This window comes from Lucilia sericata, unplaced genomic scaffold, assembly GCF_015586225.1.
Source record: "Lucilia sericata isolate MDLA Ls3-8-SP2 unplaced genomic scaffold, ASM1558622v1 Contig000515F_arrow, whole genome shotgun sequence".
In the NCBI taxonomy this organism is placed as follows: Eukaryota; Metazoa; Arthropoda; class Insecta; order Diptera; family Calliphoridae; genus Lucilia; species Lucilia sericata.
Window position 1 is genome coordinate 192312 of NW_023994528.1, and position 17186 is coordinate 209497.

Consider the following 17186-nt stretch of genomic DNA (forward strand, 5'->3'; position numbering starts at 1 on the left):
TTAAAAGATACATGGGGTGCGAAAAAAGTACCAAAATACAGTTTTTACCCGTTTATTCCCTAAAGGGGCCGAATTTTAAAAAAGTACCAGACACCTGTCCGTTTATTTTTTAAATGAACGGCGATAAGCTTTAAACTGTTTTTGTATCTTTTCTAGTTTAGGAGATATAAGGTTACCGAATTTACCCGTTTTTACCCTTTTTTACCCCCTAAACATTCGAATTTCCAAAAATCCCGTCTTAGTGGATCTATTTGGTGGGAGACCAACCTCCTGTCCAAATTTCAGCACTTTAGCTTCAACCGTTTAGGCTGTGCGATGATGAATCAGTCAGTCAGTCAGTCAGTCAGTCAGTCAGTCAGTAACGTTAGAATTTTATATATAACTTAAGGTATTTTCAGACTACAATACTGAGTATTAACACACTTCAAATTAAAAATATTATGAAAATAATTCGCATTTTCAAAAAATCAATCCGAAAAATACATTTTATGTTTACACTATAACATTTGTAATATTTTTTATCCAATTTTCAATTATTTATGCACTTTTCGTTCTTATTTTTAATGTATTTTACACTTTTTGTTTGTTTTTTATTGTATTTATAAAATACATACCGAATACGTTTGAAAATAAAAAGTTTTTGAATTGTTTTAAAAAATTTATGAATACCGACCGTATGCCAAAAAAATCAGTAATATTTTTGAAAATCAAATTACAAATTATATTTAGACTAGTAAATTGTATTATGATACAAATATTCTTGACAAGTATTAATACTCAGTATTGTAGTCTGAAAATACCTTTATAGATATACAAGAATTATTTTTGATTTCACTAACAATTTATTTTGTTACGAATTTTTTTTTTTTTTTTTGTTATTTTCGTAATTTTAAGCGAGTTAAATTAAACGTAATTTTAAATTTTCAGGAAATTAATTTTTTATGTTTTTTTAAAAAACATAAAACATTATTTTTTTTAATTCGCAATCTTTTTTTTAAATTTACAATAATTATTTTAAATGAACTAACATATTTATGTCTTTAAAAAAAATCGTAAAATGAAAAATTTTTTTTCTAAAATTATATAAAATTATTTTGCATTTTACTAAAATATTTCGTACAATTTCGTATAACGAAAGAATTTCGTGGTGCGAAACCACGAAGCATTTCGTACAATGTACAAAATTTTTCGTGTATATTAGGCATGGATTATTTTCAGTGTAACAGTTTTCGAGATATATGAAATGGGGTGCCAAGCCCCACATTGAAAGTCCGCCCATTATTCTCTAAATGTTCACATGAATAGTTTCTCAGATATACGAATTTTTCTATTTAATTCAAGTGGGGCTTCAGGCTTCACAGATGAAAGTCCGCCGCTTTTCCTCCAATATGTTCAGATGAATATTAAAGTAATTTGTGCAAAATTTGAAGAATCTAGTTCTATTAGTTTCCCAGATAAACGAAATTTTGTATTTAATTCATATAGGAGGCGCCAAGTCCCCCATTGAAAGTATTTAAAAACTGATTATGAAAACCAAGACGGAGTTATTACCAATGGCTGCTAGATTCACGCTCATATCCATTTGTTCGTTTGTAAAGGCTATAGATAAGCTATAAGTGATTTTGAAAGCAAGTCTTGTTTCTCTGTATATACTATGAAAACACCATAAATACATTATAGGTATTAATCTTAATTTTTATTTTATACTTTTAATTACTACATTTTCAAATGTAATTACAATTAAATTAATCTTAACGCTAAATAGCTATTTAAATATTAAAACATTTTAAATATACTAAAAGTTAATCAAATCTATAAATTTCTGATGTAAAATTGTTTAAAGAAAAGATGAAGATCAAATTTATTTAAATGATACACCATGGACGTTCTCCAGATGATATTCTAAGTTATGTTGGGCACTAAATATTTGACCACAAATATGACAAGGTTTTCGTGGCTCATTCGTTACAACTTCGAATTGCGAAAAGTTCGCTATAGTTAATGACTTCAATATTACGTCATGTTCTTTTTCCATATGCTTGTTGAGGTGATCCTTTGTAGTAAATGGTTGATCGCAGATAATGCAACTAAATTTTGGAATTGCTGTTGCGGCTGAAGTTGTTTGAGAATTGGTAGGCTGCATATTTGTCGTTTGAAGGTAATCAACTTGATTCTGATTAAATGACTGATGTTGTTCCGACTCAACTTGATACTGATGTTCATGCTGTTGTTGCTGCTGATATTGAAAACCTGTAGGTGCTGCTGTGATTCCGGCCTCTGGGTGAGTTCTCTTATGTACCTTTAACGTGTATTTCTCGGTAAAGGTTTTAAAGCAAAACTCACAACTGTAACGGGGACGATCTGCTCTATGGGTGACCATATGATGGCGGAAAGTTCTTTTCGTCTTGAATATTTGATTACATATTTCGCAACGTAAGGGCTTCTCTTCGGCCTCATGTTGAAGCTTATGGTTGTAGAGGACAGTCGTTTGCGAGAAACATAAACCGCATTTGTCACATTGATACTTTTTCGTATCCAAATGCACTTCCATGTGACGTATAGTGCTGATTTTGGTTGTGAACTCTTTGTTGCAAAATCTGCACTGATTTTCATTTTTACCTTCATGAATATTCATATGTAACATCACATAGTCCTCGTTGCGATGACTAAACGAACAAACATTACAACTGAATTTCTTGTGAGCCTGTACCACATGTCTCTGAAGACGTGCTCTATTTCTAAAGCGCATTGCACATAAATTACATTGGATTTGTTCAGATAATGGGATGGGGCGATGCTGATATTCAGACTGGACCGACTGAATTACGAGCTGTTGATCATTATCTTGCTTTTTTTTGCGGGAACTGTCACCACCGATTACATCAAATATTGTTTCAGATATTTCATGATCACTTACATTTGCATCTTCGAAGAAATTATCATCATTTAATTCAGCCATGCTAGACATTTCTTGAAGGCATTCTTCTTCGATGTCGCTTTCAAAGCTGGTGGCAGCTTTTTCCACCAGCATTGAAAGGTTCCTTTGCTTGCGAGTTACGTTGACTAGGTTGGAGTCATAATCTGCTATTTGAATGTAGCACTTGCGGCACAGCCATTCTCCACTAGACAGATGCAATTCAAATTTACCCAAACGGGCCAAATGCAAAAGGACTGTTCGAATACTTTTCTTGGAGGCCGGGCACTGGGTAACATTTATGCTCTTCTGGAACTTATCACTGGTATTCTTTTTGCGACACAGAAAACATCGATTAAATTCGAGCACTACCCCAGACATGTCTTCTTTTAAATTTCGTTTTTTATTAGAAAATATAATTTTATTTAAAACAACAAATAAAAGTATTGTTTATACATTTGACAGAATAGGATTCTTGTTTTAGTACTATCGAGAGAAATTTAGCAGATTGTATCATTCGCGCAGCTGTCAAAGTATATTTTTTATTAAATGAATCTTAAACAAAAACAACAGGCAGAATTTGACAGAAACGTTTACTTATATTCGTTTACTGTTTGTTATTGTTGTGAAAATGACAGCACCTTGCTAAATGTGCCATGGGAACAGTGTTCTAGTACTATTGTACTAAAACAGGGTTGTATAATTGATAATGGTTGTTTGTACACTGAAAAAAATTATAAGAAATTTATCAAATTAATATTTTTTATTTATTAAACCTACAAATATACAAACATTTTTACTTGGTCGCAATTGGAGTATGACTATCTGATTATGATTTTTTTAATGTTCACAGATTTGAATCGTTTGCATAAGCAAATCTTGTTCGAAAAAAAACATTTTCGACATGTTTTAAATCAAAATAATATGTATGGGAAATCTACAATAATTCAACTAGTTTTAGAAACAAAATTGTTTACAATTATTAGATATACACTTTTAAAAGCGTTTGTAATAATTGTAAAAAGGATAAAAAAATACGGAATTTGTTCGAATATCAAAAACGATTAAGCTCGGTGGAAACAAATTCTGAGCAAAGCAATGGAAATTAATGCAACTTGCCAGAATATTTATCATTTACATGCCAAAATTTTAAAAAACTCTGAAAAAAATTTATATTTTTTGATCTTTCTTTGGTTTTTACAAAAACAGCCATGTTTTTACAGGCATGTTTTTACAGCCATGTTTTTTTTTTTCATTTAAAGATGAACTATACTGAAAATCAGAAAAATCGGTCTACAATTTATTATAGTTCCTGTACAAAATTATGTAATGTAATATGTAATTCGCCGCAATTTCTACACACTTTTCAGTCACATAAATATTATGGTAAATTTAACATTTTAGTCAATCGATTAACAGCGTATTAGGTCTTAAATTGCATAGCATGCTTTAAGGCATTATAAAATTGTATAAATTAAAGAAATGTTAAATTGAAATTATTACCCTATATTCCAGAATTGTTGAGTATTAAGAACAAGTACTGCCACAGAATGGTATTGATGCTGTTAGGTTGCGGTATATAAAACATGTCAAAACAGAAGAAGCTGCTCCTTCATCATCAATACTCGAACGGACGTAGCCCTTATCCAGTAGGCTTAGATAAATATAAATAAGGTATGTGGGCTAAGTATAATCCTGGTAAGAACGTGTATCGACAATCAATTAATTAAAACAACTATAAATTATGTTTTAAAATCTCACCCTGTTCGAAGGATATCGCAAGAAGTTATCCTTCTTAGCATGTAATGTTTAAAATAATATTGTTTTCTTTGGATATAACTATTTACTATAGCTGTGAACTCAAAATCACGCTCTACATTGAAAAAAAATAATAAAAATCTTGGAAAACTATTGTTCAAAAGTATAAAACTGATCTCAAAGTAGCGCCGCGGATCTCATGGAAATACAATAAAAGGGTCGATGATGGGAGATAATTTGTCTGATCAATGTAAAAATTGGCAATATTTCACCAATATGATGAAAATTTGATTATCTACAAAAATTGTAATATCGTTGAATCTCATAGAATGCAAAATATGAGAGATATACGCAAAGCCCAGATTATTGTGACCTTGCTTGTGGTGCAAGAGATTCAGATGTGAAACTGTTTCTGCTTATTCATATATACCATTGAAATACAATTCAATAACATGTATTAGATCGTAATTATGTTAATCATGTTTAATTATCAACTGTTTTTATAAGTTAGAAATTGTGTTTGCTGGGAAGGCACACCAATACCACTACCACCACTATATCAGTGCGTCCGTACATAAAAAAGAACCCAACACAGAACAATTACCGAGTGACTGTGTATTTTTTACAATTTGTGTTTGGTGAGTAGTGAGGTTCGAATAAAAATTACTTTAGAAATCAGTTCTTTTTTGCCCTTCGTGCGGTTCGTGTGTTTTTAGCTGTGTCTCTTTTTATTTAAAGGCTGCCGTTTCGTTGAGTGAATTTAAATATTTTTTATATTTGTTTAATCTAGCTATAAATGTGCAATTTTATTTAAAAAATACAACAAAAAGGCATGAAATAATTACAAAATAAAAATCACCAAAGAATTAAAGAAAAGGAAAATAAAAAACAAAAAAAGGTTCGTTTCAAATTTTAATGGAAAATTATTATAAAACACATATAGTGCATATTTTTGTATCAACATACATAATTACGGACATTAATATACATACATATATATTGACAAATTGTTGATTGAAGCAGTCTGTTAGTCCGACATTGCTATAAGCTGTTGATTCTTAAGAATTGTATGTATGAATGTATGTAATATGTTTTTTCCTTATAAGATTTTGGTGGCTAAAACGATTTTGTTGTTGTTTGTATGTATTAAATTTGGTCATTTGGATTCATCAGGCAGGCAGTCAAATTATTGATGTCTTCGGCATAGTTGTTATGGTAGTAGTAAGTGATGACGAAATTCTTTTTTGTTAAAAAAGAAAATATATTCTATAGTGCGTGAAATAAAAAACTAATCAAAAGTTCGTTAGTATGAAATTAATATTGTAAAACTAAATGTTTATGTCTATAGAAATGTATAAATTATTTTCGAAGTATGTGCATAGGTACTTGATTTAATAACAATATTGACACGTGATTAGATAATAAAAAACACATTGCATGCATTTTTGCAAAATAACAACAAAAAACTATGAAAATTCTCACGCGTAGTAATTACGAATAAGAAAAAATACACACATGGTAATTACAGTTTTAGTTTTTCTCCTTTTCTACATAGAAATTTTGCAAATTATATGCGTTTATTTACCGCTATAATCACAGCTGTTTTCTTTTTATATATTTTGCATATTACGCTATTTTTCTTGCTCGCTCTTTCTCTCAACTTATCACTCCTACTCTCTTTCAGCGTTGTCAACTTTTTAATTTCACAAAAGCACCAAACTCATGAAAATTGTAAAATTTTGTGACACATGTTTTCAAAAAAGCACCATGCACTAACTCAATATTTTTTCGCACAAGAGTCATAATATCCATGGACATGAACATCGGACTATGAGGTTTTTCGAATATGTACTATTGGTAATTCTTGGACTTAATGTCGTAGTAGTAGTCCATTTACAGATATTATTATAACCTTTTACATTATGAGATGCCAGCATTTTAAAAGCACGAATAATAACAGTGTTGAAAGCCCTATGTTGACAATGCTGCTTTCCTTACTCTTTATTTACTCTCAATTTGGGTTTTTGCAAAAGACGCAACATAATAATGAGTTTGTGTAAATCACCCAACAAAATGTTTAAACTTAGTACAAGAGTAAATAAATTAAGTTATTGTTGTTGTACATATTTTATATTGTTCATAAGTATACATAAAAATTTATTTACTTGTAGCTAGGTATGTGTAAACAACTAAATGGGTGTATAAACAAATTGCCGGTTTGATGATACATAATACACCACCAGTTCAGTTATGATGATGATAATATAAAGTAAATACATAATAATAACAATACAAATAAAGTTAAATAAATAAGTGCCCTTAAGCCTTTTTATTTTGAAACTTTTAATATATATTAGAATTGAGAATTGAGTTTCTAAGCAAAATACTTGTTATAGCATTATGTATTTGTTTACTAAATTATATAGTTATTTCCAAATTACTAATTCGTAGTTTAAATTTTTCTAAAATAAAATAGCAAAATTTTGCATAATTCTCATAATGTTTTTTTATTACAAATGTTTTTTATTAATTCTTAGAAAGAAAGGCAACAAAAATTTGAAAATCCTTAAAATCAGGCAAAAATCCTAAAGTATGAAAAAACTATTTTTTAATTATATTTGAGTTCAATTCGTTGACTTTAAAGGTTTAACCAGTATTATACATATCTTTTCCCCTATTTGTGATATGTAACCTAAACTTATCCAAATATAGCGAAAACTTTATTCATAATTTAGAACACGATATCTCTAAAAATCTGATGTGATAAACAAATTCTAACGCAGGAAGGGATACGGAAGGGATACCTCTGTATTGAAAATTTGTTGGCCTGCGGTATTATTTATGCGACTAAAATAAAGAAAAATAAAAAAGGTACCTTTATGCATAACCCCGTGTCTATATTAGACAAATATTTATCACAGAAGAAATATTTGTGGAAAGAATTATTTGTGCATTTCATCAGCAAGAATAATTTAGATTTTAGTTTTTTTATCTTTTCCCAATCTCGGAGATATTTTTACGCAGTATTTTATAAAGGAACCGTACTAAGTATTTATTAATGATATAGAAACTCTGTCATTCATGAGTAAAACCAAAGAATATTTATAACGAGAGTACGCATCTCGACGTTCGGGTTGTTATGATTTACACGTATTCTTTATGTATCACTACCCGCTATTGAAAATTTATCTTGTATGAGACGCACATTCTATGTAACTATTAAATATTCTTTGGTAAAACGCAACTTTGTTTTTTAAAATCTTAATACAAAATTGTTCAAAAACTGATTTTTTGAAAGATGCTAATAAGGTCCGATCATTACAAAAGCCTTTTTGTATAATAAAAATAATTTGTCAATACATTTACTCAAACGCATTCCTCAAGATTTAATTTCAAGAATTAATTTACTTTTGATGTACTTAAATATGGTTGTGGTAACCATAAGAACAACATATTATGGTTAGAATTAGGGTTCAAGTTAAAACATATTATGATCATTATTAGTATCAAAAATATATTATGATCATTATTAATATAATAAGATATCGTATTATGATTAAATATTTTCCGAATATTTCATCATAATATAGTTATCATAATGTGATGTTGTAGCATCATAGTAACCATAGCATCAAGTAACCATATTATGGTTTCATATAATGATTTCAAGTAATCATATTATTGTTTCAAGTAATCACATGACTTCATAACTAAAATATTGATGAAATTCAATAAAAATAACAATTGTTTGGTTATGACAACAAAATATTGTTACAAAAAACATAGAATAGTTGTCCTAACCATGCCGAACCATGTTTTTCTCTGCGTGTAGTTAAATTAGGGAATTACCCTGATTATTATTTTCCTTTTGGATGATTAAATATTGTTTGGATTCAATCTATTATAAATTGAATTAAAACAACCCAGCAAAAATTTGGTAAACACAATTGTAACCACTTAGCTATTAACATAGATATAGAAGCTATAAACGTTATTTTACATGATTTACATCGACTGAATTTTCTAATTACTTGTAACCGATTGAAATAACTAATTGCCTCCAATGACATCATGACTTAAAATGCTATTGTGTAAGTAAATTTTAGCATTTTAACCTCTTACCTGGTAATGATAGTTTTGTTTGGGAAGTAAGAAAGTATAGAAGGTATATATACATGTCCGCCATATGGTATCATGCAAAAGTAATGATTTATTTTTTGATAAAGCATTTATATTGTAGTTTATATTTATTTTCAAATCGGCTTAAGGTACCATTTACTAAAATCATTCAAAGGGAAATTATTAAGATATTTAATTATTTGGGTTTGAATTGGATTCCATTAACGGGATTTCCAAGAAAATATTAGTTCATTTTTAAATACATATAGACAAATTAATAGAACATATTTGTTTTTTCTTAGTCCTTCATGTCTCTTTCTTTTTGTGATCCTATCCCAAAAGTTTATAAGGCCACACCGATATAACCTGACAATCAAGTACTTAAAAGTCGCATGGCTAATAAAAATTATTTTATTTTATTTACTTTTATGTGTCGTCATAACCACAAAATTCTCGGGGGAAATTTTAATAACTCAAAAATTTTTTAACCAATTTTTAGTTTTTCTATTTTTGAAAAGACACATTACGATTTTGCTAAAAAGTGGCACAAAAATTAATACTTAATACCTCATTAAAAAAAAACTGGAAAAAGTGCAATTTTCCCCCATATAAACGCATTTATAAACTTTGGCGGCGATGCGCGGGCTCTTACCCTCAAAATAATTGAATAATATTTTACAACATATTTTCACTATTAGAAGTTGTTCCGAGAGAAAAGCGTATTTTCTATATTTGTATCACTATATAATTTATAATATTTATTTAAATAATTTTGTTAGTATTTTTTATATAGATAGGTAAGTATCTCTCTTAGGTAAAGTATGTTCACAAGTATCTCATATTTGGGGAATAATACGTAGATATTAATTTAAGTATTTTTTTATCTTACATGATTTTCCTAATTGCAAATAATTTCGAACCATATAATAAAGTTATTCCATAGTGATAACTTCAAAACTGTAGCATTTTTTGTATATAAATAAATATACAGTGTTGTTCAAAATCTAAGCAACTTTTATATACATACAGACATTCTTTTCGGTTAATAGAACCGGAACTTTTGTGTGGATGGCCTTCCGAAGGTGCTGCCAAGAAAAGTCATTTAGCTTTCGAACAAAACTGTATGTTTAAACAGTGTATTTGATAAGTGTAAATATACCTTAAATGTTAGCACTCTTCTTAATATTACTTTGAAAAGAAAATACTCCTAAAATTCCAATTTTATACAATTTACACGTTTAAATAAATGTTTGCTTTTCTGTAAAAAAATGACAACTCCAATAATACTGTCATTTATATTATTACTAGCATACAATGGGTGCTTCGCTACCCTAACTTAAATTAAATACATACAAAATTTTGTTTACTTTTATTGAAAATTATTTAAACATTTTTTTAATGTTTCAGTTTTATACGTTCAATATCACGTGATTAAATTCGGATTCAGTAAGAAGCTTGTATTTTTAGTTTTATTCATTTAGCTTCCACATTATATAACATTTCGAAAATACTATTTGAAAAAAAGTACTATAAAATACCTCTAATAGATTATCATTTAATCAAAAATTGTATGTTTCTGTGTTCAATATTATATACAATTCAAAAAATATAATTTTAATGAATGAAAAAGTACCAAAAGTCCCTTTCAGTAGATTCTCATTCACTAAGGTCTATACATTTTAAATTTTATTTTCAATATCTATGTTCAATATCGTAAAAATATCAAAAAGTACCATCGGAAAAACGAAAAAGTACAAAAATCTCTCTCAATAAATTATCATTTAATAAGGACCGTGTGTTCCGGTTAACCATTATAAAGAATCTAAAAGGTACCATTTGAAGAATAGAAAAGTACCAACTAGTTCCCACTTACAGAATATTATTCAGTCAAGACCATGTATGTTAAAATTAATGTTCCAAGGTTGAATAAAAAATAAAAAGTACTGAAAAGTTCTCTCTTAAAGAATCTTATTCAATGAGGACCGTGTATGTTTAATAATCATGTGTTTTGAATTCATATTAAAGAACATACAAAGGGTATCATTTGAAGAAAGAAAAAGTACCAAAAGTGGAATAAATTTTACCTAAGTGGAAAGTACTAATAAAAAATACAATTTTTCCCCTTTTCGCTTAGAAATACTTTTTCGAGAATTAAGTTTACAAAATGTTCCGTATTTAAATCTATATATCACAGATAAAACTCAAACGATTCAAATCTGCATTCATTAGTTCCAGAAAAATAGTACTTTCAAAAAGTACCAAACAATTTACTCGAATTTAGTCCTATATAGGCCTTAGTACACGAATTCCAAAATAATATACCAACAGCTTATTTTGTATAGTAAATAAACTACTTTTTCAAATTTTATAAAACTTGGTTCAATGAGTTTGAATAAAATAAAATTTCCCGGTTTTTCTCTTTTTAGTACTTTTTTCCCCAGTGATATAGCAAAAATTTTATTACAATAAATATTACAGAGTTAGTCCGTAATTTAATAGGAATAATTCAATAAACCGAAAAAGTTTTCTTAATGTGCTAAAAAAAGTACCATAAATACAGTTTTCTCCCTTTTACACTCAAAAAGGACTGAATTTTAGAAAAGTACGAAGTATGTGTCTCATAATTTTGGGAGATGTATCCAAAATATTTTAAAAATTTTATTATGTTTATTAGTTCAAAAGTTATAAAGGGCCAAAAAAGCACCAAAATCACATTTGTTACACATTTTTACCCCTTAAAAGTACGAATTTCAAAAAAGTACCAGACACCCATCTGCTCATTTTAAGAGTAGATACAGGTGCATTTAAAATTTTTCTTGTATCACTAATATTGTGTAAGATAATTAAGAAAACCGGTTTAACCCTTTTTCCCCCTTTTTACCCGTAAATGTACAAAGTTCCAAATATATATATATATATATATATATATATATATATATATATATATATATATATATATATATATATATATATATATATATATATATATATATATATATTAGATTTGTTGATCTGATTTCTGTTTAATAAGTCTGATTTGGGTTTATACAAAAAATGTGGGCGTTCAACCATAAATTTTGTCTCTGGTGAATACATTTGTTACTGATTGTGAGATTAAGGTTTTTGTCTCTGGTGAATACATTTGTTACTGCTTGTTAGATTAAGGTTTTCAGCAAAATGTATTATCCAGTTGCATCAGAACTATACACACATTCCTATGAATATCCAGATTTTTTCACATATTTATTTTTTTGTATAAGTAGATTGTCGGTCAAAACCATCCATTTTTTGCAAGTTTAGGGTTATACTATGGCCAATGTCATGTTGGAATATCTAAGGAATCAGCAATTTCTCTCTAACAATTGGCGACATAACTTTCTGAACAGATTTTTTCTACGTATTCTTACTCGTTATTCCATGCCTTTTATTATTAGATTCCTAAGCTTTGTCCTGAAAAACAATCTAACATCTTAACATGCCCAGTTCCACTTTTAACAGTATCTTCAAAATATGGATATTTTCCCGGGATCAAGATTATAATTTTCAAAATCCCGAATATCGTAATTTTAAGTTCCGATTGGCAACACTATTACATACTTAAATTTGAAAAAAAAGATGATATTTTTTTTACGCGTTAAATTTGTATATCTTTATTTTGTTTTTTAAAATTAAGAAACAAATATTAACTAAATAAATATTTCTACAATTAAATGCATATTTATAATGCAATTATCACAACGGATTTTGGTTTGATCCCAATGCGAGAACAAGGAATTACTGGACAAACAAAAATTAAAAGAATAATGCTGGTGAATTGATGAAAGAAATCTTTAAAAACAGCACCAAACTTAAAAACGCTGAATAATAAATGAAAATTTTAATTTGTATATACATAGATATGTACATACATATATATGTACACATATGTAGGAACTACATGTGTATACAATAATGATTCGGTCAAAGTGATCTGCATAATATGTACATACATATGTATTTAATATCACTTGTAGACTTCATACAAATAATATAAATATTATTGAAAGTAAAAGTAATTATTCAATGCAAGTGATAACACAATATAGTAAACAGAAAAGTTGATTGACCTTTTATTCTACATACTTAATAAACACAATCGTCGCCAAAATTTCTGTGAGGTAATATACACATACATACATATCGTCACCTGAAACGCAAACGGCCCTAACTAACCAAAAATAGATTTTATTGCAGATGCTACACCAATATCATCATAACAAATAATACGTTTCATCATTAAACAATTTGTTTATTTTATAAAAATAAATCGCGCTGATAGAAACAAACTTTTCAATTTAAATAGTTTTTTGCTTCTCCTGTAAAATTTTAAAAATGTTAGATAGGTCCGTTTACGTTTTAGGTGACGAAATGTACATTTGTTATTTTATAATTCTAAAATTTGCAATAAACATTCATATTTAAATATGTACATATATATCAATAACGAATTGAAGATTGATGGTTATAGGTAACATATTTATAGAGAAGATTAATTAAATAATAAATGTATTTTTTATAAATCTTTAATTGAAATAAAATACTTCAATAAGTTTATTTTTATATCACTGAGAATTCTCCAAATATATTTTTTATTATTTAAATAAATGTCTTTATAAATTATCGTAGAAAACTCTTCTAACATTATAAAAAGCAGGATCATCATAGTAGATATGGAGAATATCATGTCAAGTGGCCCAACTCAACCAACATGCTAGGTCCAATAGGTGAAGTCTTTTGAATAAAACCCTGTACAGGCAAATCCCGGTATAACGAATCTCACTTTAACGAAAATCCGATATAACGAACAGCCAAATTTTTAACATTAACTACCTTATATAGCGAACGTTTAAGAAATTTTATACTCGATATAACGAATAAAAAGAAAAAATACCTAAAAAAATCCAGCTTTTGATTTTATATTTATATTGTTAATATCAAAAACTTGATTGAGCAATTAGAATATAATGTAAAAATGAAAGAAGTCGCCCATATTCCTAATTTTAGTTATACTACATATCTGACCTATCGATCAAAATTCCTTACATTATAATCTAAAAAGCATAAATCTGTTAGATGTGAATTTAATGGTAAATTTAGCTTGAATAGTGTTTAAAAGGGATACATTGAAATAATAAAATTTTACAGCAAAATAAATTATTTCGATACCCCAATATGGCGCAATATTCCAGGGTTTTGAAATTATCAGCATGAGACTCAGTTATCGATTCTCAAGTTCAGTTTTTCCTCAAAAGAGTTTAATTCTATCTTCTAGATAATAAAATAGGGTTAAGGAAATAGTAGGAAATTAAAGTTGTTAGAAAACTAAAATCCTTCACAAATTTTTCAATCCGTTCAGATGTTCAAAATGGAAAAACGTGTGCGTTGTTATTAGTTGTTTGAAATAAAATTTGAAGTAATAATTTCATACATTAATTTGAATGGTTTTTTGTCCATTAAATAAAGAAATTTACTAGAAAAAATAATTACGATATAACGAATATTTCGATTTAACGAAAGGGCCTGACATTATATCATTCGTTATACCGGGATTTGCCTGTATGACCAAAATGTCTAACTTTGTCCCCCTCTGACTCCGCCAGTTCTTGACCGATAGAGCTGAAAATGTGTATCTATCCCATAGTACTAACCTTGGTGTAAATTTCATCCAAATCGGATGACATCGATATTTAAAGTGGGGTCACTTGACACGAAATTTCCCATATGTATGTATTTACTAAATTTTTGTACCCGGCGTTGCCCGGGATTTTAAGTGGTTTCATAACATACTTAAGTATTCTCCCGTCAGAGTAAACTAAAAAATTTGATATATTCAGAAATATAAAAATTTCGTTGACTTAAATAACTTAACATAATAAAAAATTTTACTCATTTTGCCCCTCACTAAGAGATTACTTCACAATTTTTTTTTGCCAATATAAAAAACTAAAAGATTCCAAAAATATAATTCTAATACTATCTAGTTAGGTAAAACTATAATATACATATTTAACTTAGGAGAAGAAATAATTCTTGACTTAAAGCATAAAATGCTAATTTTTCACTAACTTCTTCATGTTTCAAAAAATCCTTATGAAGAAACTCATTGAATTTGAACAATATTTATAAAAGGCACCAACAGAGTACCAAAAATACTATCCTCTTTCTCCATTGAATTATTTAAATTTATGTATTTTGTTTAAAATATTTTGTATCATTTTAGAAATCAATGTTGTAGAACATTTATTAAAAAAATCACGTCAGAGAGGAACCTTTCCCTCTTTAATGATGTTTTGCAAAAACATTTTTGAAAAACACATTTTTTGAGCGATTACGGAGAAATAGTAATAAAAAAATATATATTTCTCAAATTTCATAAAAGTACAAACAAAGGAACACATAATTAGCCGTTTTTTGAACGTTCGGACTTTCGAATACACATATCTCTAAAACTCAAAACTCATCTTCTATAATATGTTAACTTTAGAACGAAAAAAAAATCTGACTTAAAAGTTTTAAGTCTGATTTTTTTTTGTTAAGTTAAAACATAGAAGTACAAATTTTTCCTATTTTTTGCCTTTTTCTCCTATTTCTAAATGGAAATAACACTATGCGACAAAAATAAATACCTGGCAAGTGATAATATTTTTCTGAAAGGTGGATCCGAGTAGAACAAGAATATGTTTTTGAAATTTGCCAAACACCTCCAAAGTTTCTCCACGGATTTAGAAAGCAGAAGCTGAGGCCTTTATAATGACATATATGTGTGAATTTCATCAGCAAACATATTTTTTATTTAAGTTTTGCACCGTTGTTCAAGTTTGGATATGATTTTTGAAAGTATTTTATATAGAAACCGTACTTTATATTAATTGATTAGAAACCCATGTCTATTCATGAGAAAAACGCAATTTTGTTTTTTAAAAATCCGTTAGAAATTGACGACGTTATTCATCTTTTTCTTAATACAAAATTGTTCACAAACTGATTTTCTGAAGGATGCTTTATATGGGGGATAGGGTTAAATATAGGCCGATCCTCGAAAAATTTGGTGTAAGGATTTATGTTTATATTAAAGTTATTTATGCTGAATTTCATCGTGATATTAATATTAAGAGGAGAATTATGGAATTCAAGTCATTTTCTGAAAGAGGGTTTGTATGGGGACTAGGGTCAAATAACACCGTGTTGTCTAAAGAATCAGCAGTATCACTAAAGATTACAGCAAACTCATTTATACCTATTTTTGTATTATTTAGACCCTAGTGCCCATGCAAATCCTCCTTCAGAAAATGACTTGAATTCCATAATTCTCTTAATTACATCAATATCACAATGAAATTCAGCATAAATAACTTTTATATAAATCTAAATATTTCCACCAAATTGCATGAGGATCGGCCCATATTTAGCCCTATCCCCCATATAAAGCATCTTTCGGAAAATCAGTTTATGAACAATTTTGTATTAAGAAAAAGATCAATAACGTCGTCAATTTCTAATGGATTTTTAAAATCTATCTATTAATAAATAGTACGGTTCCTATATAAAATACTTTCAAAAATCATCTCCAAACTTGAACAACGGTGCAAAACTTAAATAAAAAATATGTTTGCTGATGAAATTCACACATATCTCTCCATGTTACTTAAACGTTATATATGTCATTATAAATGTCTAAATCCGTGGAGAAACTTAATATCGGACCAGATTTAACTAAGTTACTGACTTATAAGTGCCTAAAGGTACGAAAAAAACCGGTTATTTACCCGTAACTCAAGATTTTGGAGGTGTTTGGCAAATTTTAAAAACACATTCTTATTCTACTCCCATTCACCTTTCAGAAAAATAGTATCACTTCCCAGGTATTTAAATTTTTGTTTATTTTGTCTCACTGTGTAATACATATTTCAGACACTTTAAAAGCTTAATCAGAAATGCTTTTGCTTGAGTATAGACACTAATTAGTATTTACTTCCAAAAGTACGAATTTTGTTCCTTTTTCATCCACATACCCCTTCTTGTCCCTTCATATCCAAGTTTTGGAAAACAATATGGCCTATCATACCATACACCTATATATCTAACTATGTTTCAAATTTAAAGAAAATCGTTCCAGCCGTTTAAGTGTAATTAAAAACATTATGCGCACGCTACAGGTCGCAATTTACAACATAATTTGATGAAATTTCCAAGGACGAATCCTATTGAAAATGGTTGAATTCGGACCATTAATTCGCATAGCCCCCATACAATCGCCCCCAATAAGGCTTTTGAGCTCATAAATGTGTTACATATTCTTGTATCACACCAAAAATTGGCAAAACTTAGTTTTATATAAGTTTTAATGACACTGCTG

General features: G+C 28.4%; 2 protein-coding genes across 2 annotated transcripts in view; one reads left to right on the forward strand and one right to left on the reverse strand.

Annotated features, from left to right (window-relative positions):
• Window positions 1-1755: 1755 nt before the first annotated feature.
• Window positions 1756-3428, reverse strand: LOC119605753 (serendipity locus protein delta-like). The gene has a single exon (XM_037959035.1). It carries the CDS (start codon window positions 3293-3295, stop codon window positions 1862-1864), a length of 1434 nt encoding a protein of 477 aa, XP_037814963.1. The 5' UTR covers window positions 3296-3428; the 3' UTR covers window positions 1756-1861.
• A 2123-nt stretch (window positions 3429-5551) lies between these two features.
• The window catches only part of LOC119605742 (probable multidrug resistance-associated protein lethal(2)03659), a 38490-nt gene continuing 26855 nt past the window's right edge, over window positions 5552-17186 (forward strand). The window contains exon 1 of the mRNA XM_037959022.1: window positions 5552-5570. The gene's annotated coding sequence lies outside the window, so the exon portion shown is untranslated. The remainder of the gene's footprint in view (window positions 5571-17186) is intronic.

What these genes read in the sequence shown, in the direction of transcription:
- LOC119605753 (XM_037959035.1), bottom strand. Translation starts at nt 3,295, where the DNA reads ATGTCTGGGGTAGTGCTCGAATTTAATCGATGTTTTCTGTGTCGCAAA.